At 45.3% G+C, this 25,095-nt stretch overlaps 1 protein-coding gene across 1 annotated transcript in view; it reads right to left on the bottom strand.

The window, feature by feature from the left end:
• The window catches only part of UPP2 (uridine phosphorylase 2), a 39,085-nt gene that overhangs the window by 13,047 nt on the left and 943 nt on the right, over window positions 1-25,095 (bottom strand). Inside the window, exon 2 of the mRNA XM_075829312.1 lies at window positions 3,397-3,514. Coding sequence (XP_075685427.1) covers window positions 3,397-3,514 — 118 coding nt within the window. The remainder of the gene's footprint in view (window positions 1-3,396; window positions 3,515-25,095) is intronic.

The following is a 25,095-nucleotide window of genomic DNA, read 5'->3' as shown; positions in this document are numbered from 1 at the left end:
GTAGTTAATGTGGTTGTATCTCCTGCTGGGAATTTATGATCTCACTGTGTTATTATTAAAATTGTTCTGGTTATATTGTACTGGTATGTTGGATCCCAAGGATAACTAAGGTGAATGTGAATTCCTTACAGCCTCGCATGTGTATTATTAGAAATATCAGAAAGGAATATACTAGAAATTGCCATTTAAAAAGATTTATAAATTTAAAAAAAAAAGTGTCTGATTTGTTTCCAAAAACAGCGCCACTCATGTTCATTGGCTGTGACTGGTATTTCAGGTCAGCCCGTTCCACACGTCACAGTCCATGGACAAGAGTGGCGCTGTTTTTGGAAACAGAATCTTAGAGCCTTTTTTTCTAATCTCATATAACCCCTTTAATACCCCAATATATGCAACAATGGTAAATTTACACTCCAAGTCCAGTCTATTGTAATTATTAATTATGGAGTCACTCACGGCTTCTCTTTTTACATAGTCACAACGTTTGCTTGCAGCCACCACTAGGAGGAGCTTACTGCATACAGATTAATACAGATCCATGTGCAGTGAGCTCCATCTAGTGGTGGATGCATTCATACAGAATTTTATCTCTCTGCTCTAAGTCTGGGAAGGGAAGCAGGAGGTTTGAAGCTCTATATGTGAAAAATGCAGCTTCAATCCCTATAAAGATATATTATGAAATTGTACTGGAGATTAACTTTAATTAAAAGAAAACTGTACATTTGGCGGACGCTCTCAGTGGGGGTGGAGCCGAGTTAATTTATGGAGCCATATAATTTATGTGTAGTCCCCTGGCCGATAGACATACTGGACATGATTATATTTAGTTGTGATATACTGTAGGCTCCTTATAAAGAAAAATCTACATCTACTTTACCTATAGCAAACTTTACCTCAACAGACTGGGTCGAGTTGAGGGAAGTGCCCAGTGGCCCCAGAAAGTTCCCTTTCTACACCGCACAAATCTAAATATGGAACCCACCTTAAAGGCTTTGGAAACCTTTGATGCCATTTTTATTAATATTATGTACTTATGAAAATAAGCACTTTTCAAATGTGCTTTTTATTTAAAAAAAATACATTTGTTTCTGTTCTGCAGCTTCTATGTATCCACTGTACATAGAAGCTGTAGAACGCCGCTGTCAACCGAATCCATCAGTGAGCTGGACTGACAGCTCATCTAACCCTAATACTGAAAAATCTGTGTCAATCATCTAAGATTTGATCTGTATCGGATTGTGTGTCAGAGGAAGTGTAAACTCACTGATCAATACGGCTGACAGCGGCGTTCTACAGCTTCTATGTACAGTGGATACATAGAAGCTGCAGAACAGAAACAAAGGAAAAATTTTAATAAAAGTATATTTAAAAAGTGCTTATTTTCACTTATATATACATTACATTAAAAAAAATGTCTTTAAAGGTTTCCATAGCTTTTAAGGTGGGTACCATAGCTAGATTTGTAAGGGGAGCTTTCTGGGCCCCTGGGCACTTCCTTATTTCTGGACAACTTTGATACAACGGTAAAGTAAATGTAGATTTTGCTTTATAAGGAGTCTACAGTATATCACAACTAAACATAAGAGGCAGATTATTCTTTTCAGATGACATACCGTAGCAAACCCTGAGGTTGTTACTCTGAGGTTTTCATTACTACACAGTGTTACGAATATTCAGCCTGCGCTGAAGTGGGAATAAACGACTGCATGATCTATAGGTGTTGTAAATGCGGACTCCATGCTGCTCTGCTCATGGTTTTCACTGGAATAATTGTGAATGTTAGGGTTACAAGTCCAGTCCTCCGAAATAAAATGCGGAGTAATCACTTCCCATTGCTAGAGCACAGGAACATAATAAATGACTGCTGCCTACACCTGCTCTTGAGAATAATCCTCGGGAACAATATATGAAAATTACAAGAATATATATATATATATATATATATATATATATATATATATATATATGTGAGAAGTCAGCGACTGCATAATGCTGTGCTAGTCAACCTTAGAAGATCAACATTTCTATCCGTAGGACTTTTTTTTCAAACTGCCAGCTGGGATTGTAGAAGGACAACAGATAAACAATGGGTTGCTTAAAGGGACTCTAAAGGCTTCGTTCACATCTGCGTTAGGACTCCGTTCATGGGTTCCGTCGAGCCTTTCAGTCAGGGAACCCATGAACGAAACACAAACCATAGGTTTCCGTTTGTATCACCGTTGATTTCAATGGTGACGGATCCGGTGCAAATGGCTTCTGCTTGTCACTGTTGTTTAAGGGTTCCGTCGTTTTGACGGAATCAATACCGTAGTCAACTGCGCTGTTCATTCCGTCAAAAAAACTGAACCCTTTCACAATGGTGACAAACAGAAACCATTAGCAAAGTATCCGTCACCATTGAGATCAATGGTGATGCAAATGGAAGCTATGGTTTCCGTTTGCCTTTGAGGGGTTCCCCCAACGGAAAGACAATGCTGATTTAAGCAGGCCCTAAGAAGTACAAAAAGTTGTTAGTACGCAGAAATCATAGGCCCCTATAGCATTCACCAAATATAAATTTTTATGTTAATGGCCACCATTATATCATAATATATGCAATGTGCAATTTCACACAATGCTCCAAATCCTCTGCTTTCCTTTAACAATAATTCCTGTCGCGGCCACAAGGGGAGCTAACTGCATATACAGTAGAGCCATACAACTAGTATTAATCCATTCAACTTGTATTAAAGGAACTTTCCAACCCCTTGAAATTTGGCAGCAGGCTGCAGCATTGACCCAGTGATAGGCTGTAGCAGTCACATGTCGTGTCGAAATGTCATCGCTGGAGACAGGTGAACAGAGGCCGGCGGGGGACAAGAAAAGCATTGGCATGGAAGCGGCAAGGGATTTAAAAATGGAGTATTGCTCCTTTTATTATTTAGACCGTTGAAAGCTCGTTGTAAAAAAAAATCATAGGTTTGGATAACCCCTTTAAATGTAAACAAAGTTGTATACATCTGTAAGCGGTGAGCTTCCCCTAGTGGTGGCTGCAGGCAAATGCTATGACTGTGTGACAGAAAGCAGGGGAGCCCTTCAAGGCAGTTTTCTCTCTCACCACGAGCCCCATAGCAGTTGCATGGTCTTCCTCTATGGTAGATATGCCAGGGGAAGACAGTTTTGCATCTGTATGATCATATAGCAGAGTTCAATATAGTTGGTGGGTCTATAGATTCTGTAGTATGGATATGTATCTGATTAAACACAACATGGCGGTGACCCGTCTCAGATTATGGACTTCATTAAGACATAACAAATTATAAACCAACATCATTTTCTACTCATTGATATTTAAATAAAGTGTAAAATCCCTTTAAATTCCTCTCACAATTATATGTACAGTGATCTAGTAATTACCTTAATATCCCCAAACATAGAGGGCAGGTCATGTGTCCGTGTTCCCAAGTTAAAATGGTAGAGGATGTCCTCTGATAACAGGTCCAGATGGGGATTTTTAACATACCCAAATCCATTGCTGGGGAGCAGAAAACAATTGTCATTCATCTCTTTATATAATATACCATTGACTTACAGACCTATAGAGGATCATATATAGACCTTAATGAGGATCATATAAGATGTTAGAGCCATCTCTTTGTCTTAGAAGTCTAGAAGTTGTGGAGGATCAGGGATTTCACCGGCCGGGAGATAAGTGATACGCAGAGAGCTGTAAGTGTATTACTATATCAAGGACCTATAGAGGACCTATAGAGGATCACATTCCTGATATACATGGCAGCATTGATAGCTAGTCCAAGTGAAACTGAAAGACTCAGTTTTGCCCAGACTGCCCCCCCCCCCCCCCATTAGTCCTATGTTATATAAGGTGAATTATGACAAATATAATACAGGGCAATAAGAGGTGGTGCGTGACAAAACAGAATGTCCTTGAGATCTATTCCTTAATAAGGGGTTTTCCTAGGTAAAACAGCTTATTTTTGTGGGGAAACTACAAAAGTAAAAATCAGGGCTGGTTTTAGTTGAAACGGTCCCCCCATTTATAGTTTTGCCATATAGTGCCCAAATAATACAACCACACAGCGCACAAATAACACTGCCGGGAAGTTACCTAGTCAACACTTTCCAATTAATAAACAAGGGAATGTAGTCGCATCTTGTAAAGTTTCCTTTCCCATGTTTTGCTTACAAAGTGTGCGGTCTAGGGTGCAAACTCCAGGTGCCCAGGCCCATCACGGCCGGTTGCCCCCTTTGTTTTTGGATTGGAAACCAGGAGTAAATCACAAACTGTACAACAGAAAGACTTTTTTTTCTCTTTTCTAGATTACATTTTTCCAATGTCTAAAAAATATGTATCAAAAACTGCACTAATGTTGAGTAAATATATACAAAAAACTGCATGTGAAAACTACATCATAATGTAAAGGGTGAATTAGCCCAAATGACTCATGCCCATGGCAGTATTACAGATATGTTTAGTACGGATGCATTATACGGTGCCCATTCTGTATCTATATGTGCCACTGATTTTATACGGAGGAACAAGGAGGTTTTTTTCACCATGGACTCCATATTCATCTGTTACAAAATTAGTTGTGACATGTTTCATCTCACAGAGCTATTCTCCCCTGAATTATTTCTTACAGCGACACACAGAGTGCCTACATGTCTGTAATACAGGTCCGGATCATCATCTGATTCACCACAATGGTCAGTTATGCAATGTTACTAAGACCAGGATCACACACACAGTTTTTGTGGCAATTTTTGTCTCAGGTATTTGAGCCAAACACAGAAGTGGATACAAAGGAAAGGAGATGCATTCATTTTTTCTTTATGCCTTTTGGATCCACTTCTGGTTTGGGCTCAAAAAACGGAGCCAAAAACTGTCACAAATACTGCATCAAAACTGTGTGTGTGATCCTGTGTGTGTGATCCTGTGTGTGTGTGATCCTGTGTGTGTGCGATCCTGTATGTGATCCTGTGTGTGTGTGTGTGTGTGTGTGTGTGTGTGTGTGTGTGTGTGATCCTGTGTGTGTGATCCTGTGTGTGTGTGATCCTGTGTGTGATCCTGTGTGTGTGATCCTGTGTGTGTGTGATCCTGTGTGTGTGTGATCGTGTGTGTGTGTGTGTGTGTGTGTGTGTGTGTGTGTGTGTGAACCTGTGTGTGTGTGTGATCCTGTATGTGTGTGTGTGTGTGTGTGTGTGTGTGTGTGTGATCCTGTGTGTGATCCTGTGTGTGTGTGTGTGTGTGTGTGTGTGTGTGTGTGTGTGATCCTGTGTGTGTGTGTGTGATCCTGTGTGTGTGTGTGTGTGGTCCTGTATGTGTGATCCTGTGTGTGTGTGATCCTGTATGTGATCCTGTATGTGTGATCCTGTGTGTGTGATCCTGTGTGTGTGTGATCCTGTATGTGATCCTGTATGTGTGATCCTGTGTGTGTGATCCTGTGTGTGTGATCCTGTGTGTGTGATCCTGTGTGTGATCCTTGCCTTAATGGGAAAGATTTATCAATATATTTCTGGCTTCTTTTCTTTTTGAAATAAAATTTCACTGTATAGTTAGATAGAAATCTAATTGTGCTCCCACAATATAAAGAAATTTAATTATAAGGTTCACTGAAATGACAACTGAGTAAAAAGATATCTTTAATAGTAACTAGTTTAAAAACAGGGGTAACACACCACTGTGACATAAGCCCCACCGTGAAAATAAAAAATGTATTAAACAAAAAAACAAAAAAACACTGAGTTATTATGATACCTATATCTCTGTGTTTAAACGATATTAGTAGGAATCAGCATATACCCAGGGCACAACAGTAGTACAAACCCTAATTGAAGCATAGGTGTCCGACAAAATCGGATCTCCTAACGCTGGGTGTAACACAATATAGTTGTCCCCAATGCACACATTCCATAGACATTAAACGACCCTACGCGTTTCAGATACTCATCCTCAGGGGTCCGTATCTTGGTAACTCTGGCCTCATCACCAGCGATATTAGTATTCAACAGCAGATATTCCGCTGTGCGTCACGGGAAGATGCACGTATCGATGTCAACGGCATACTTCATTGCAGGCGCTAGGTTACTATAAACGCTAAACTCCACCCATCGTATTCGGCGGCAACACATGAATTGACCAATCACAACACCCTCTCGATTCGTGACACCTGCCCATGTGACCCCCCGCCGTCAGCTGACAGCCAAGGGTCATCATCGGCCGCATCATGCCGAACGCGCAGGCGCAGTGGAAGCCAAGGACGTATCGCCCGGACTGCCAAACACGAGGAGGTAAGCGCTAAAAGATGATGTGTTATAGGTATATCTTGCGGGACAGTATAACACCGCAAGTGGGCAACCTCACAAAGCAACTCAAGAGAAAATAAACACATATGAGGTGGACGAAGTTGCTGAAGTCCCTATTCCTTAGAAAAACTGACAAAACGATCTCTTTGTGTGTTGGCTAATCAGTGTAGCCATCTCAAATAGGTAATGCAAAAATGCAGATAAACATTCACCCACCCCAAGGTAAGCCACCTATAGGGGGATGGTATCACACATTTAGATAAAACATGTATAATTGGTCTGCTCATTTAAACCTGCTGGTTGTATACATTCCAGTCTATGGATCCATTGCGCTTCCTTCCGTAAAATCAGGTTGTCCCAGTCCCCTCCTCTTTTGGGGGGTCTGACGAGTTCAATTGCTTGAAACTTTAACACTGCTGCCTGGCCTTGGTGTTTAGCATGCACGTGCTTGGATATTGGAGTGTCCCTACCATGGATAATATCTCCAACATGCTCCCTAATACGACGACGAAATTGTCGTGCTGTTTTACCCACATAATTTAGGGGGCATGGGCATGTGATTAGGTAAACTACTCCTGCTGTCTTACAATTGACATAATCCCGAATATTGTATTTTTTCTGTGTGACAACACTGGTAAAACTATTCCCTTTAAGAATGAAATCACAGGCTTTACAGCTACCACATCTGAAAGTGCCTGGTGTTTGTCTATCCAGCCATGTGCCCCTAGGTGAAATGGGGTCGAAACAGCTGTGCATGACTCTGTCCCTTATATTTTTCCCTCTCCGATACGTAACAGATGGCCTCTGTGTGATCTGGTCTACTAAATCTATATCAGAACTGAGAATACGCCAATACCTATTCAGTATCTGCATAATGTCATTTTGTTTTGAGTCATAGGTGCCTATGAGTCTGGTAACTTGTTCTTCTTTCCGTTTTTTAGGGACCAGGAGACATTGCCTATCTGCATCTCTAGCTCCCTCATAGGCCTTCCTAATGACACTCTCGGGGAAGCCTCTATCCTTCAATCTTGTTTTGAGTTCCTGGGCCTGGCACTCAAAATCACCCATAGAGCTACAATTCCTGCGTACTCTCATAAATTGGCCTTTCGGAATGCCACGTTTGAGGGAATAAGGATGACAGCTATTCCATTGCAAAAAGCTATTAGTTGCTGTTTCTTTACGATGTACCTTTGTGCGGATTGTACCTCCTTCCGTTTTTGTGATTTTCAAATCTAAAAAAGACAGTTCATTCTCACTGATCTCACATGTGAACCTAAGTCCTACATCATTTTTGTTGAGGGCTGCTACGAACCTATGGAACTCATCTGCTGTAGAATTCCAGAGAATCAGCACGTCATCAATATATCTAATCCATAGTCCAACGGATGAAGTCCAATTGACAAATTTGTCCCCAAAAACAATTGTCTCCTCCCACCAACCAAGAAATAGATTTGCATAGGTGGGAGCAGCAGGACTCCCCATTGCAGTACCACATTGCTGATGAAAGATCTTGTCTTCAAAAATAAATATATTTTTTTCAAGAACAAACTGTAATAACTGCAAAACAAATTGGTTATGGGCAGCAAACTGTGTACCTCTTGATCCCAAATAATACTCGATCGCTTTATAACCACATTTGTGAGGTATGGATGAATACAACGCCTCAACATCCAGACTAGCCAGGATTGTATCTTTCTCCAGAGAAATACCATCAATCTGTTTCAAGACATCCATGGTGTCACGTACATATGATGTAAGACTTAGGACAAAAGGGCGCAACACCTGATCAACATAAGTACTCACATTTTGAGTTAAATTATTAATGCCTGAAACAATGGGTCTGCCACGTAAGGGAGGATACCCTTTGTGGATTTTGGGCAGGCTATAAAAACACGCCATAACAGGAAATTGTGGGTACAGGAACCCAAACTCTCCTGCACTAATCAAGGATCTGCTCTTTGCATCACTCAGGATGCTCAGCAACTCCTTCTTGAATAGTGCTGTGGGGTTATCCTTTAAAATGGTGTAACAGTTGTGATTAAACAATATGTCCTCACACATTTTTTTATAATCATCCCTACTCATGACCACAATGTTCCCACCTTTATCAGATGCTTTTAGAACGATGTTCTGTTTTTTCTCTAGAGTGGTCAGAGCTAGTCGTTCGGACCAAGACAAGTTGTTATCCATGCCCCTACTGTCCTGACTAAGATTTTTGATCTCATCTCCCACCATATCCACAAATAAATCCACATTGGTAAAATCTCCTATAGGTGGCAGCTTTCTACTCTTCATTTTTAGGTTGGTAAAGGGACCTAGACCTGGAGCTCTTCCAGATTCCTCTAATAGCCCCTCCAAGGCTGCAAGGCCTTCCATATCAGACTCTTCCAACCCTAGTTCCATACATTTTTTTCTATTGTGATGTTTGAAAAATTTGATCCATTTGAGTTTACGAGCAAATAAATTAAGGTCTTTTATCCACGAGAAAGAGTCAAATTTAACTGTGGGGACAAAGGAAAGTCCTTTTTCTAATAATGTGTTCTCTGGTGCACTCAAATTGTATTCAGATAGGTTAATAATTTGTAACCTATCCATATTTTTTCCCTTTACTAATCCTTTTGTCCCCTCAGCATATAGCGGGAAATGGGGGGATTGTTGGCTAAAAAATTGTTGCCACTATTAGAAGAGGCTCTACCACGGCCTCTATTTCTACCTCTAGCTCCTCCCCTAAATTTTTGTTTCCCACCGCTACCACCGAAAAATGGGCCCACTCTTTCAGAGTCTGTGGTTTCACTCTCTGATGTGGAAGGGTCAGATTCCCTCGGCCCCCTATTGGTCTGTTGATATTGTTGTTGTTGTGTATGGACAAAATCATACGCTTTTTTCTCCCTAAATTCCTGTAGATCTCTCTGGAATTGGAAGTGTTTACGTTCCTTAAGATGATTGGTAAACCTCTCTAAAGTTTGTTGGAGGATTTTATCCCGTTTATCAAAACCAGGGGTATCTACCAAGGACTTAGCTGCCTCAATCTCTTTTTTAAGCTCAGCACTGATAGAGTCGAACTGAATTTTTTCTTCCTCTACCAAAATCTGCATCAGCCTAAGTGAACTCCCTGTAATCTCCTGTTCCCACCTTTCTTTTATATTAGCGGTTTTTAATCTTAATGCTGGGACAATGGGGACCCTGAGACCTCTGGGAACTATCTTGTTCTTTAAATAGTTTTCCAGACTCTGGATCTCCCACCAACTTCTAGTATAATCTTTATGCAATCTATTAAGGTTTTTAAAGGTAGATTTAAGAGACGCACCCTGAACTGTATACACCAGTTCACATTCAGAGAAAACGCTTTTGGCCTCACTCATCCACCCTTCTGTGTTTAAATCTGAGAGTGCAAAGGCTGCCATACCCAGATAAAACAAAATTATTAACTGTATAAATTAAATATAATTTCACTGTATAGTTAGATAGAAATCTAATTGTGCTCCCACAATATAAAGAAATTTAATTATAAGGTTCACTGAAATGACAACTGAGTAAAAAGATATCTTTAATAGTAACTAGTTTAAAAACAGGGGTAACACACCACTGTGACATAAGCCCCACCGTGAAAATAAAAAATGTATTAAACAAAAAAACAAAAAAACACTGAGTTATTATGATACCTATATCTCTGTGTTTAAACGATATTAGTAGGAATCAGCATATACCCAGGGCACAACAGTAGTACAAACCCTAATTGAAGCATAGGTGTCCGACAAAATCGGATCTCCTAACGCTGGGTGTAACACAATATAGTTGTCCCCAATGCACACATTCCATAGACATTAAACGACCCTACGCGTTTCAGATACTCATCCTCAGGGGTCCGTATCTTGGTAACTCTGGCCTCATCACCAGCGATATTAGTATTCAACAGCGGATATTCCGCTGTGCGTCACGGGAAGATGCACGTATCGATGTCAACGGCATACTTCATTGCAGGCGCTAGGTTACTATAAACGCTAAACTCCACCCATCGTATTCGGCGGCAACACATGAATTGACCAATCACAACACCCTCTCGATTCGTGACACCTGCCCATGTGACCCCCCGCCGTCAGCTGACAGCCAAGGGTCATCATCGGCCGCATCATGCCGAACGCGCAGGCGCAGTGGAAGCCAAGGACGTATCGCCCGGACTGCCAAACACGAGGAGGTAAGCGCTAAAAGATGATGTGTTATAGGTATATCTTGCGGGACAGTATAACACCGCAAGTGGGCAACCTCACAAAGCAACTCAAGAGAAAATAAACACATATGAGGTGGACGAAGTTGCTGAAGTCCCTATTCCTTAGAAAAACTGACAAAACGATCTCTTTGTGTGTTGGCTAATCAGTGTAGCCATCTCAAATAGGTAATGCAAAAATGCAGATAAACATTCACCCACCCCAAGGTAAGCCACCTATAGGGGGATGGTATCACACATTTAGATAAAACATGTATAATTGGTCTGCTCATTTAAACCTGCTGGTTGTATACATTCCAGTCTATGGATCCATTGCGCTTCCTTCCGTAAAATCAGGTTGTCCCAGTCCCCTCCTCTTTTGGGGGGTCTGACGAGTTCAATTGCTTGAAACTTTAACACTGCTGCCTGGCCTTGGTGTTTAGCATGCACGTGCTTGGATATTGGAGTGTCCCTACCATGGATAATATCTCCAACATGCTCCCTAATACGACGACGAAATTGTCGTGCTGTTTTACCCACATAATTTAGGGGGCATGGGCATGTGATTAGGTAAACTACTCCTGCTGTCTTACAATTGACATAATCCCGAATATTGTATTTTTTCTGTGTGACAACACTGGTAAAACTATTCCCTTTAAGAATGAAATCACAGGCTTTACAGCTACCACATCTGAAAGTGCCTGGTGTTTGTCTATCCAGCCATGTGCCCCTAGGTGAAATGGGGTCGAAACAGCTGTGCATGACTCTGTCCCTTATATTTTTCCCTCTCCGATACGTAACAGATGGCCTCTGTGTGATCTGGTCTACTAAATCTATATCAGAACTGAGAATACGCCAATACCTATTCAGTATCTGCATAATGTCATTTTGTTTTGAGTCATAGGTGCCTATGAGTCTGGTAACTTGTTCTTCTTTCCGTTTTTTAGGGACCAGGAGACATTGCCTATCTGCATCTCTAGCTCCCTCATAGGCCTTCCTAATGACACTCTCGGGGAAGCCTCTATCCTTCAATCTTGTTTTGAGTTTCTGGGCCTGGCACTCAAAATCACCCATAGAGCTACAATTCCTGCGTACTCTCATAAATTGGCCTTTCGGAATGCCACGTTTGAGGGAATAAGGATGACAGCTATTCCATTGCAAAAAGCTATTAGTTGCTGTTTCTTTACGATGTACCTTTGTGCGGATTGTACCTCCTTCCGTTTTTGTGATTTTCAAATCTAAAAAAGACAGTTCATTCTCACTGATCTCACATGTGAACCTAAGTCCTACATCATTTTTGTTGAGGGCTGCTACGAACCTATGGAACTCATCTGCTGTAGAATTCCAGAGAATCAGCACGTCATCAATATATCTAATCCATAGTCCAACGGATGAAGTCCAATTGACAAATTTGTCCCCAAAAACAATTGTCTCCTCCCACCAACCAAGAAATAGATTTGCATAGGTGGGAGCAGCAGGACTCCCCATTGCAGTACCACATTGCTGATGAAAGATCTTGTCTTCAAAAATAAATATATTTTTTTCAAGAACAAACTGTAATAACTGCAAAACAAATTGGTTATGGGCAGCAAACTGTGTACCTCTTGATCCCAAATAATACTCGATCGCTTTATAACCACATTTGTGAGGTATGGATGAATACAACGCCTCAACATCCAGACTAGCCAGGATTGTATCTTTCTCCAGAGAAATACCATCAATCTGTTTCAAGACATCCATGGTGTCACGTACATATGATGTAAGACTTAGGACAAAAGGGCGCAACACCTGATCAACATAAGTACTCACATTTTGAGTTAAATTATTAATGCCTGAAACAATGGGTCTGCCACGTAAGGGAGGATACCCTTTGTGGATTTTGGGCAGGCTATAAAAACACGCCATAACAGGAAATTGTGGGTACAGGAACCCAAACTCTCCTGCACTAATCAAGGATCTGCTCTTTGCATCACTCAGGATGCTCAGCAACTCCTTCTTGAATAGTGCTGTGGGGTTATCCTTTAACCCCTTAACGCCGAAGGACGGATATATCCGTCCTCAGCAGCTGCTAGTTCGCGCAGGAGGACGGATATATCCGTCCTGTGATCGCGCGGGTACTGACAGTTTACCCACGCGATCAGCGGCAGGAGCACGGCTGTTATACACAGCCTGGCTCCTGCTGCAACTGCCGGAATCGAAGCACGCGCCGATTCCGGCAGTTTAACCCATTAAATGCCGCTGTCAACAGTGACAGCGGCATTTAATGTGTTTGACAGAGGGGGGAACTCCCTCTGTCTCCCGATCGGCGCCCCCGCAAACAAATCGCGGGTCGCCGTCGGGTTTCCATGACAGCCGGGGGTCTAACAAAGACCCCCAGGTCTGTCTTCAGCATCTGCCTGTTAGGCGATGCCAGAGGCATGACCTAACAGGTTGCCTGTCAGTTTTACACTGACAGGCAATAATGCTTTGGTATACGAAGTATACCAAAGCATTATATATGCGATCGGCACATCGCATAGTGAAGTCCCCTGGTGGGACTAAAAAAAAAAAAGTAAAACCGTTAAATAAAGTTTGTGAAAAAAAAAATAAAAAAAATTACAGTCAAAGTCAAATAAAACAACTTTTTTGCCCCAAAAAGTGGTTTTATTTAATAAAACGGTCAAAACAAATCACACATACACATATATGGTATCCCCGCGATCGTAACAACTTGACCAATAAAATGAACACATTAATTAAACCGCCGGATGAACGGCGTCCAAAGAAAACGCAAAAAACAACGGCAAAATTCTCTCTTTTCTCCCATTCCCCCCATAAAAAATAAAATAAAAGTTCATCTATAAGTCCTATGTACCCCAAAATAGTACTAATGAAAACTACACATTGTCCCGCAAAAATCAATCCCACGTACGGCCACATCGACGGAAAAATAAAAAAATTACGCCTCTTGGAACGCGGCGATGCAAAAACAAGTAATTTTTTTCTAAAAGGGTTTTTATTGTGCAAACGTAGAAAAAACATATAAAACCTTTACACATTTGGTATCCCTGTAATCGTGCCGACCCATAGAATAAAGTTAACATGTTATTTACGCTGCATAGTAAACGGCGTAAATTTATAACGTGAAAATTAATGCTGGAATAGCTGCTTATTTTCAATTCTCTCCTAAAATAAAGTTAATAAAAGTTAATCAATATGTTATAAGCATCTAAAAATGGTACAATTACAAAATACAACTCGTCCCGGAAAAAACAAGCCCTTATACGGCTATGTCGACGGAATAAAAAAAGAGTTACGACTCTTGGAATGCGACCGTGGAAAAACAAAAAATAATCCTTGGTCATTAACGTGCAAAATGGCCCGGTCATTAAGGGGTTAAAATGGTGTAACAGTTGTGATTAAACAATATGTCCTCACACATTTTTTTATAATCATCCCTACTCATGACCACAATGTTCCCACCTTTATCAGATGCTTTTAGAACGATGTTCTGTTTTTTCTCTAGAGTGGTCAGAGCTAGTCGTTCGGACCAAGACAAGTTGTTATCCATGCCCCTACTGTCCTGACTAAGATTTTTGATCTCATCTCCCACCATATCCACAAATAAATCCACATTGGTAAAATCTCCTATAGGTGGCAGCTTTCTACTCTTCATTTTTAGGTTGGTAAAGGGACCTAGACCTGGAGCTCTTCCAGATTCCTCTAATAGCCCCTCCAAGGCTGCAAGGCCTTCCATATCAGACTCTTCCAACCCTAGTTCCATACATTTTTTTCTATTGTGATGTTTGAAAAATTTGATCCATTTGAGTTTACGAGCAAATAAATTAAGGTCTTTTATCCACGAGAAAGAGTCAAATTTAACTGTGGGGACAAAGGAAAGTCCTTTTTCTAATAATGTGTTCTCTGGTGCACTCAAATTGTATTCAGATAGGTTAATAATTTGTAACCTATCCATATTTTTTCCCTTTACTAATCCTTTTGTCCCCTCAGCATATAGCGGGAAATGGGGGGATTGTTGGCTAAAAAATTGTTGCCACTATTAGAAGAGGCTCTACCACGGCCTCTATTTCTACCTCTAGCTCCTCCCCTAAATTTTTGTTTCCCACCGCTACCACCGAAAAATGGGCCCACTCTTTCAGAGTCTGTGGTTTCACTCTCTGATGTGGAAGGGTCAGATTCCCTCGGCCCCCTATTGGTCTGTTGATATTGTTGTTGTTGTGTATGGACAAAATCATACGCTTTTTTCTCCCTAAATTCCTGTAGATCTCTCTGGAATTGGAAGTGTTTACGTTCCTTAAGATGATTGGTAAACCTCTCTAAAGTTTGTTGGAGGATTTTATCCCGTTTATCAAAACCAGGGGTATCTACCAAGGACTTAGCTGCCTCAATCTCTTTTTTAAGCTCAGCACTGATAGAGTCGAACTGAATTTTTTCTTCCTCTACCAAAATCTGCATCAGCCTAAGTGAACTCCCTGTAATCTCCTGTTCCCACCTTTCTTTTATATTAGCGGTTTTTAATCTTAATGCTGGGACAATGGGGACCCTGAGACCTCTGGGAACTATCTTGTTCTTTAAATAGTTTTCCAGACTCTGGATCTCCCACCAACTTCTAGTATAATCTTTATGCAATCTATTAAGGTTTTTAAAGTACAGGCTGGACCCGGCAGAATGCCATAGGGGGAGGCCACCATGATCAGGGATGTTAGGAAGGGAAGGAGTTAAGGAGTTAGGGGTGTGGTTAGGAGGGGGCGGATGTGAGGGGGGCGAGGTCAGTTTACTTAAGGGTAGGAGAGGGAAAGGCGTCGCCATCTTTAGTAACAGCACAGGGAAGCTTGTAGCAGCACAGGGAAGCTTGTAGCAGCACAGGGAAGCTTGTCCAGGATTTGACAATGGATGCACTACTTACCCAGCTCCGGGCAGCAGTAGCAGAACGAGGCATGGCCTGGCTAGCGGAGGGGCTGGGGCTTTCCGGCCCGCTGCCTGGGGCTCCGAGCTCGGCGGTGAGCGGACGAGGAGAGGAAGATGGGGAGCCCCCTGGTTCAGGGGCGAGTACGGAGGACGCGGCCGTGTTTGGATCTGGGGCGCAGGCGGTGCCGTCCTCTCCTCCCCGGCGGCGGTCACGTCGCACGAGGCCTCCGGAGAGGTTGAGCCCGGAAGTGATGCCACGAGCCAGGCGCAGGGTAAGGAGCCCCACGAGGGACCCTCCAGGCCGGGCCCCTCGCTCGGCTGCCGTGAGCAGGACGGCCTGGTCTGAGAGGAATCCTGGAAGCCGGCCTGGCTCAGCGGAGGTGGTAGGGCAGGCGCCCATGCATCCGGGACCTCCCTCTGCCTCCAGACGACGGGACCCAGGACTTGCGGTGGGCCGTGCTGGCGATGCTCCAGTCGGGCGGCCCACCTGTACCCAGGATGATGCAACCAATTCCAGGCGTGTGCCACGGTCGGTGGTGACACGGCGGGCAGGAGGGCGGCTACCTGCGGGCCGCAGGGTGGTCGAGCCCCCCAACAGACGGGCGGAGAGGCCCAGTTCATCGGCGCAGTTACGGAGCGCTCCATCAGAAGGTCGGGGATGTCATGCATGCGGCGCTTGTCCTGGCCCGTCTGGGCAGGATGAAGTGGACGACCGTGAGTTCGGTGACCAAGAGGGACGTCTGGATGGATCCTTCGCCCCGGCTGGTGGGGACACAGCACCTGCGCAGCCCGGTGAGTCGCTGTCTCCTACTTTTTCATTGCCTGCTGTATTTCGGTCCCCAGGGGTAGGGGGTGGGGGTTCACTTTTGCCTACGGGATTGCCGGGGTGTAGCGGGGGGATTACAGGAAGTACGGGTGGTGGGGGTGAGATTCAGGAATTGTTGTGTTGTGTGCGTGACCTTTTGGCGCGATGCGGAGGGGGGGCGATAGGTTCTCCATCCCCGGTTGCAGCTTGGGTGGGGCCGTCGGGGCCTGCAGTGGTGGATAGCACGCTATGGGGAGCTGGGGTAGTGTCTAGGGAATCGGGCGTGGCAGTGTCGGTGCAGACAGAAATAGATGTGGCAGTGGATGAGGTGCGGTTGGACGATAAGGCGAAGGGCGAGGTCTATGTTTGTTTTGAGGGCCCATTGGGGGCGCATCTGAAACCGGAAGTAAGGGAAAAGATATGGAGGGATGAATATGTGGAAATTTTTTCATTGTTGCCGTTGGAGAAGTTCAATTTAGATAAAGGGAAGTGGTTGGAAAGCAAGAAGGAGAAGGAGGAAAAACGTCGGTATCGATTGATTCCCCAAACTTTTGTTAATTGGTTGCAGGCTTTTGCTATTTTGGCAAGCGTCATTGGACAGAAGACGCCGGAACATTGTTCGGGCCTCTTCTGTTATATGGATGCTATCGGAGAGGCTCATCGAGTTTACGGCGGGCAGACGTGGCTGCGCTATGATGAGCAGTTCCGGCAGCGGAAGGCAGTGAGACCTGACATTAGGTGGGATAACAAAGACATAGGGTTATGGTTGCGGGTCATGGCTCCAGTGCGTTTTGGCCAGTCCTTTCAAGGGGGTGGGGCCGGGGTGGCCGGCCCCTCATTGCCTCCGGGGGGGGGAGCAGGGGGGGCAGGAGGAAAATCCGGGTTCTGCTGGCAGTTTAATGAGGGCCAGTGTAAGTTCGGATCGGGTTGTAAGTTCAAACATAGCTGCTCCTCCTGTGGGGGGATCTCTCACGGAGCGGTTAAATGTTTTCGGAAGGGAAAAGGACGAGGGGCCGGGGGCGCTAGTCAAGGGCCGGACACCGGTGAGGTGGGAAGACATGGAGCCCTTTCTAAATAGGTACCCTGATAGGTCCAGGGCAAGTTTGTTGTTGGATGGTTTTCGGGTTGGTTTCCGGATCCCTGCCCCTGCTCACAAGGTGCCGTTTACCTTGCGTAGTTTGCGTTCAGCGTTGCAGTATCCAGGGGTAGTAGGGGATAAGTTGCGGAAGGAGGTGGAGTTGGGGCGCATGGCAGGTCCGTTTGAGAGTTGCCCTTTACCAGAGCTGGTGGTGTCACCACTGGGGGTGGTGCCTAAGAAGGAGCCGAATAAGTTTAGGCTCATACATCATTTATCTTACCCGAGGGGGCGATCGGTTAATGATGGGATTTCTCCGGAACTTTGCTCGGTGGCTTACACGTCGTTTGATGCGGCAGTTGCGTGGGTGCGCCGCTATGGTGTGGGTGCATTAATGGCAAAAACGGATATTGAGTCGGCCTTTCGCCTCCTCCCTGTGCATCCTGACAGCATACGGCTGTTAGGATGTTATTGGGACGGGGCTTATTTTGTGGATCGCTGCCTCCCTATGGGGTGTTCTATTTCCTGTGCCTATTTTGAAGCTTTTAGTTCTTTCCTGGAGTGGGTGGTTTGTGAGGTTGCGGGGGTCTCATCGGTCATACATTACTTGGATGATTTCCTGTGTGTTGGTCCAGGCGGGTCTTCGGTTTGTGCTACGTTGTTGAACACGATAGAGTGGGTGGCAAAGAGGTTCGGTGTGCCTTTGGCCCAGGACAAAACGGAGGGACCTAGCTCCTGTCTGGTCTTTTTAGGAATCACCATTGATTCTTTGAGGATGGAGTGTCGGCTCCCGGAAGATAAATTGGTAGCGTTACGGGCGGAGGTGGACCGGGCTAGACATTTGCGTAAGATCACGTTACGTGCTTTACAGTCATTATTGGGTAAGCTTAACTTTGCTTGCAGGATTATGCCCATGGGCCGGATTTTCAGCAGGCGGCTGTCGGGAGCGACGGCTGGGGTGACAGCCCCTCATCATTTCATTCGTCTGACACAGACGCTGAGGGCAGATTTGGCAGTTTGGTTTGAGTTTTTGCATCGTTATAATGGGAGGTCCTTGATCATGGCCCCGGTGGTTGACAGCGTGGATTGGGAGCTGTTTACAGATGCTGCGGGGGGCGTGGGATTTGGGGCTTACTGCAAGGGTCAGTGGTGCGCGGCGCGGTGGCCTGAGGAATGGGCGGAGTTGGGTTTGGTGAAGAACCTGGCATTCCTAGAGCTGTTTCCCATAGTAGTGGCGGTGGAAATTTGGAGTGAGAGGTTTCGGGACAGCAAGGTACGGTTCCATTGTGACAACTTGGGCGTAGTGGGGGCCATTAACAACGTGTCAGCGTCATCCCCCCCGGTCGTCCGGCTTTTGAGGCACCTTGTTTTACGTTGCTTGTCTTTGAACGCTTGGGTTGTGGCGGTTCATGTGCCAGGGATCAAAAATGACATCGCAGATTCTCTTTCTCGCTTGCAGTGGGAGCGGTTCAGGATGGTGGCTCCGGACGCGGAGGAGGACGGGATCGCTTGCCCGGAATGGTTGTGGGGGCTGGGTTACGAGCCGCAGGAGGTTTGATTCAGGCTTCGCTTGCGCAGGGTACTTGGGCTGCTTATGATTCGGCGTGGCGGGAGTGGGAGAGTTGGTTGGCAGTTCTGGAGGGTGTAGTGACGGATGAGGATCGGGTGGTGGCGTTGTTAGTTTTTCTGGGGCAAGTCTCTATCGCGGGCTGGTCAGTGTCCAAGGTGAATCGTTTTGTGGCAGCCCTGGCTTTTGGTTTTAAGGTCCGGGGGTACACGGATGTTACAAAAAGTTTTTTGGTTGGCCAGGCCCTGAGGGGGTACAGGAGAGGGAGGATGTTGCCGGATCGGCGGCGCCCTGTGTCGTTTATGTTGTTGGAACAGTTGTGGGGGGTGTTGTGTGACATTTGTTTTTCCAGCTACGAGGTGACCCTGTATAGGTTGGCATTCTCGTGGGCATTTTTTGGGGCCCTGAGGGTCGGGGAGCTGGTGGCTCCCAGCACAAGGAGACCTGGGGGGTTGAGAATGGAAGATGTGTTGGTAACGGATCGGAGTGTGGAATTCTGGATCCGGCGGTCTAAGACGGATCAAGGGGGTCGGGGTAAGAGAGTGGTGTTGGGGGTGGCCAAGGGGGTCAGGATGTGCCCGGTCGCCTGCTTTGCGGGGTTCAGAGAGGTCTCAACGGTGCGTAGGGGACAGTTGTTGTGTCATGAGGATGGGTCCTTTATGTCCCGGTATCAGTTTACGTGGGTTTTTCGTAGGTGTCTGCGGAAGTTGGGACTGGAGGAGGCGTTGTTTTCCCCCCATTCTTTTCGGATTGGGGCAGCGACGGAGGCGGTGGCATGGGGGTTGGGTGAGGAAGTGGTAAAGCAGATAGGTCGATGGGATTCCCGCCGCTTCCAGCTGTATGTGCGCCCTCAGTTTATATGATAGTCCAGTCGTAATCCCTCCTTCTCTACACTCCCTCCGGCTCCCCTCATCGTTTTTCTCTCCTCCTCCATGTTTCGCTTGCATCCTTACTCGTTTTGTTAATCAGTGGTTTTATTTTTCAGGACCCGCGGGCCGATTGGTGTGGATCGTCGGGCATTCCTACGTTCATTGGGGGGCGGAGCGGGCGGATGTTCGTCCAGACGGGCGGCAGTTGGGTTTTCGGCGGGAGGATGTAGTCGTGCGGTGGCTGGGGAGTAGGGGGATGCTGTGGAGTCGGGTGTTGCCGGACGTGCATCGGTTTGCGCTGATGGACAGGGCCCCGGATGTCTTGGTGTTACATGTCGGGGGTAACGATTTGGGTAGTCGTCCTTTTCGGGAATTGATCAGGGATATAAAATACGATCTACTCAGGTTATGGTCCGTTTTCCCGGCTATTAAGGTGGTGTGGTCAGAGATTGTCCCGCGGAAGGTTTGGCGGCATGCTAGATCGGTGCAGCGGTTGAATAAAGCCAGGGTTAAGGTTAATCGGGCAGTTTCGGGTTTCGTGGTGAGAAATGGGGGGGTCTTCGTGCGTCATTATGACTTCGAGGATGGCCAGGGTAATTATTGGCTAGGTGATGGTGTGCACCTGACGGCCGTGGGGATCGACCTGTGGACTCTGCGCCTGCAGGAAGGTATCGAAAGGGCCCTCTCGTTGGGTGGGGGCTCGCATACTTAAAGGTGTCTAAGTATGTTCGTGTGGCGGATTGGGGGTCCTTGGAGTTGGTGGTAAATTACTGTGGGGGGGGGGATTCATAGGGGGTATGGTCCCTCCCCAATTTATTATGGTTGGTAGTCTGCTCAATTTGGGCTCCTGCTGGGTGGTGTCCCGAGGAGTGGTCAATTAGGGCTCCCGCTGGGTGGTGTCCCGGGGAGTGGTCAATTTGGGCTCCCGCTGGGTGGTGTCCCGGGGAGTGGTTGCGGTTGAGGTCAGCCAACTGCAGGTATAACGGTGCCCCTGAGCCAGTAGGGTGACGGCTGGGAGTAAAATACTATGCAGGTGGGCTGTTTCGTGACAGACTTTTGTAGCTCCAAGGACTCCCCTTCCATTGTTATTATTATTTGTAAATTGTTGTTCTTGATGTTTGTTTGTAAATAAAATGGCTGCTGTGGCCAAATTTATCCAACCCAAGTGTCTGAGTCTTATTAGAGGGACAGGGGGTTTGGGAAAAGGTATGGCCATTAATGGGGAAGGTGAGTAGGTGAAGCCACTTCCCCCCCCGGTAGGAGTGTACGCACTCTACAGTCCCCTGATCAAGTACAGGCTGGACCCGGCAGAATGCCATAGGGGGAGGCCACCATGATCAGGGATGTTAGGAAGGGAAGGAGTTAAGGAGTTAGGGGTGTGGTTAGGAGGGGGCGGATGTGAGGGGGGCGAGGTCAGTTTACTTAAGGGTAGGAGAGGGAAAGGCGTCGCCATCTTTAGTAACAGCACAGGGAAGCTTGTCCCACCCTCCCTCCCAAAATGATGTGTTCATCTGTGTGACTATTTTGGTATTTCGCTTTGTTGCTCGTTGTTTTTGTTTTTCCGCAGGTACCAGAGGATGCTGTGGAACAGTTTTGCAATGTCGCAGCAGTTGTATGGCGGATTGGGGGTCCTTGGAGTTGGTGGTAAATTACTGTGGGGGGGGGATTCATAGGGGGTATGGTCCCTCCCCAATTTATTATGGTTGGTAGTCTGCTCAATTTGGGCTCCTGCTGGGTGGTGTCCCGAGGAGTGGTCAATTAGGGCTCCCGCTGGGTGGTGTCCCGGGGAGTGGTCAATTTGGGCTCCCGCTGGGTGGTGTCCCGGGGAGTGGTTGCGGTTGAGGTCAGCCAACTGCAGGTATAACGGTGCCCCTGAGCCAGTAGGGTGACGGCTGGGAGTAAAATACTATGCAGGTGGGCTGTTTCGTGACAGACTTTTGTAGCTCCAAGGACTCCCCTTCCATTGTTATTATTATTTGTAAATTGTTGTTCTTGATGTTTGTTTGTAAATAAAATGGCTGCTGTGGCCAAATTTATCCAACCCAAGTGTCTGAGTCTTATTAGAGGGACAGGGGGTTTGGGAAAAGGTATGGCCATTAATGGGGAAGGTGAGTAGGTGAAGCCACTTCCCCCCCCGGTAGGAGTGTACGCACTCTACAGTCCCCTGATCAAGGTAGATTTAAGAGACGCACCCTGAACTGTATACACCAGTTCACATTCAGAGAAAACGCTTTTGGCCTCACTCATCCACCCTTCTGTGTTTAAATCTGAGAGTGCAAAGGCTGCCATACCCAGATAAAACAAAATTATTAACTGTATAAATTAAATATAATTTCACTGTATAGTTAGATAGAAATCTAATTGTGCTCCCACAATATAAAGAAATTTAATTATAAGGTTCACTGAAATGACAACTGAGTAAAAAGATATCTTTAATAGTAACTAGTTTAAAAACAGGGGTAACACACCACTGTGACATAAGCCCCACCGTGAAAATAAAAAATGTATTAAACAAAAAAACAAAAAAACACTGAGTTATTATGATACCTATATCTCTGTGTTTAAACGATATTAGTAGGAATCAGCATATACCCAGGGCACAACAGTAGTACAAACCCTAATTGAAGCATAGGTGTCCGACAAAATCGGATCTCCTAACGCTGGGTGTAACACAATATAGTTGTCCCCAATGCACACATTCCATAGACATTAAACGACCCTACGCGTTTCAGATACTCATCCTCAGGGGTCCGTATCTTGGTAACTCTGGCCTCATCACCAGCGATATTAGTATTCAACAGCGGATATTCCGCTGTGCGTCACGGGAAGATGCACGTATCGATGTCAACGGCATACTTCATTGCAGGCGCTAGGTTACTATAAACGCTAAACTCCACCCATCGTATTCGGCGGCAACAAAATGAATTGACCAATCACAACACCCTCTCGATTCGTGACACCTGCCCATGTGACCCCCCGCCGTCAGCTGACAGCCAAGGGTCATCATCGGCCGCATCATGCCGAACGCGCAGGCGCAGTGGAAGCCAAGGACGTATCGCCCGGACTGCCAAACACGAGGAGGTAAGCGCTAAAAGATGATGTGTTATAGGTATATCTTGCGGGACAGTATAACACCGCAAGTGGGCAACCTCACAAAGCAACTCAAGAGAAAATAAACACATATGAGGTGGACGAAGTTGCTGAAGTCCCTATTCCTTAGAAAAACTGACAAAACGATCTCTTTGTGTGTTGGCTAATCAGTGTAGCCATCTCAAATAGGTAATGCAAAAATGCAGATAAACATTCACCCACCCCAAGGTAAGCCACCTATAGGGGGATGGTATCACACATTTAGATAAAACATGTATAATTGGTCTGCTCATTTAAACCTGCTGGTTGTATACATTCCAGTCTATGGATCCATTGCGCTTCCTTCCGTAAAATCAGGTTGTCCCAGTCCCCTCCTCTTTTGGGGGGTCTGACGAGTTCAATTGCTTGAAACTTTAACACTGCTGCCTGGCCTTGGTGTTTAGCATGCACGTGCTTGGATATTGGAGTGTCCCTACCATGGATAATATCTCCAACATGCTCCCTAATACGACGACGAAATTGTCGTGCTGTTTTACCCACATAATTTAGGGGGCATGGGCATGTGATTAGGTAAACTACTCCTGCTGTCTTACAATTGACATAATCCCGAATAGAGGAGGGGACTGGGACAACCTGATTTTACGGAAGGAAGCGCAATGGATCCATAGACTGGAATGTATACAACCAGCAGGTTTAAATGAGCAGACCAATTATACATGTTTTATCTAAATGTGTGATACCATCCCCCTATAGGTGGCTTACCTTGGGGTGGGTGAATGTTTATCTGCATTTTTGCATTACCTATTTGAGATGGCTACACTGATTAGCCAACACACAAAGAGATCGTTTTGTCAGTTTTTCTAAGGAATAGGGACTTCAGCAACTTCGTCCACCTCATATGTGTTTATTTTCTCTTGAGTTGCTTTGTGAGGTTGCCCACTTGCGGTGTTATACTGTCCCGCAAGATATACCTATAACACATCATCTTTTAGCGCTTACCTCCTCGTGTTTGGCAGTCCGGGCGATACGTCCTTGGCTTCCACTGCGCCTGCGCGTTCGGCATGATGCGGCCGATGATGACCCTTGGCTGTCAGCTGACGGCGGGGGGTCACATGGGCAGGTGTCACGAATCGAGAGGGTGTTGTGATTGGTCAATTCATGTGTTGCCGCCGAATACGATGGGTGGAGTTTAGCGTTTATAGTAACCTAGCGCCTGCAATGAAGTATGCCGTTGACATCGATACGTGCATCTTCCCGTGACGCACAGCGGAATATCCGCTGTTGAATACTAATATCGCTGGTGATGAGGCCAGAGTTACCAAGATACGGACCCCTGAGGATGAGTATCTGAAACGCGTAGGGTCGTTTAATGTCTATGGAATGTGTGCATTGGGGACAACTATATTGTGTTACACCCAGCGTTAGGAGATCCGATTTTGTCGGACACCTATGCTTCAATTAGGGTTTGTACTACTGTTGTGCCCTGGGTATATGCTGATTCCTACTAATATCGTTTAAACACAGAGATATAGGTATCATAATAACTCAGTGTTTTTTTGTTTTTTTGTTTAATACATTTTTTATTTTCACGGTGGGGCTTATGTCACAGTGGTGTGTTACCCCTGTTTTTAAACTAGTTACTATTAAAGATATCTTTTTACTCAGTTGTCATTTCAGTGAACCTTCTTTTCTTTTTGGGCTGAACTACATTTTTACAAAACCCCTGTGCTACTTTTTCGGACCCAAATGAATGTGTCTGAAAAGTGGGCAAGACTTCAGAGTCGCGCTGAGTGCTACTCCTTTATGAACATTTTCTAGCACTTTTCAAACAACCTGGCGTTATTTTGAGTCTTTGCCAGATTCATCAACAGGGCGTGTTCAGTCTTTGTTACAATTGATGTCTCTGAGAAAAACGCTCAATAAAAATGCCACCCTCAGACCATGAGTCAAAAAGACCCCAAAAATACAACAATCCAAAATGCATTGGGGCTGGTATATTTACATCAGATTTCTGGAGCAAATACTTTGAAAATTATGTTATTTGGGTCCCTGCACCACTTTTTTTTTTTACACGAATGTTCTAAAAATGTTGGCAGGGCTGAATCAATAGGGGCATTTATCATGAGAGGATTTCTTAAAGACAGTTTTATGTCTAGGAGTAGTATTTTGCACCTGTAAATTTTGCGCAAAATTGACTTAAGTGCTGCACAGTGTATGTGAATTTGGCTCATCTTTTTAGTTGGGACGGCAGCAGCGGGGGATCGGTGGGTA

This window comes from Rhinoderma darwinii, chromosome 6 (assembly GCF_050947455.1).
Source record: "Rhinoderma darwinii isolate aRhiDar2 chromosome 6, aRhiDar2.hap1, whole genome shotgun sequence".
NCBI lineage: Eukaryota > Metazoa > Chordata > Amphibia > Anura > Rhinodermatidae > Rhinoderma > Rhinoderma darwinii.
This window is presented reverse-complemented; position numbering and strand designations above follow the sequence as displayed.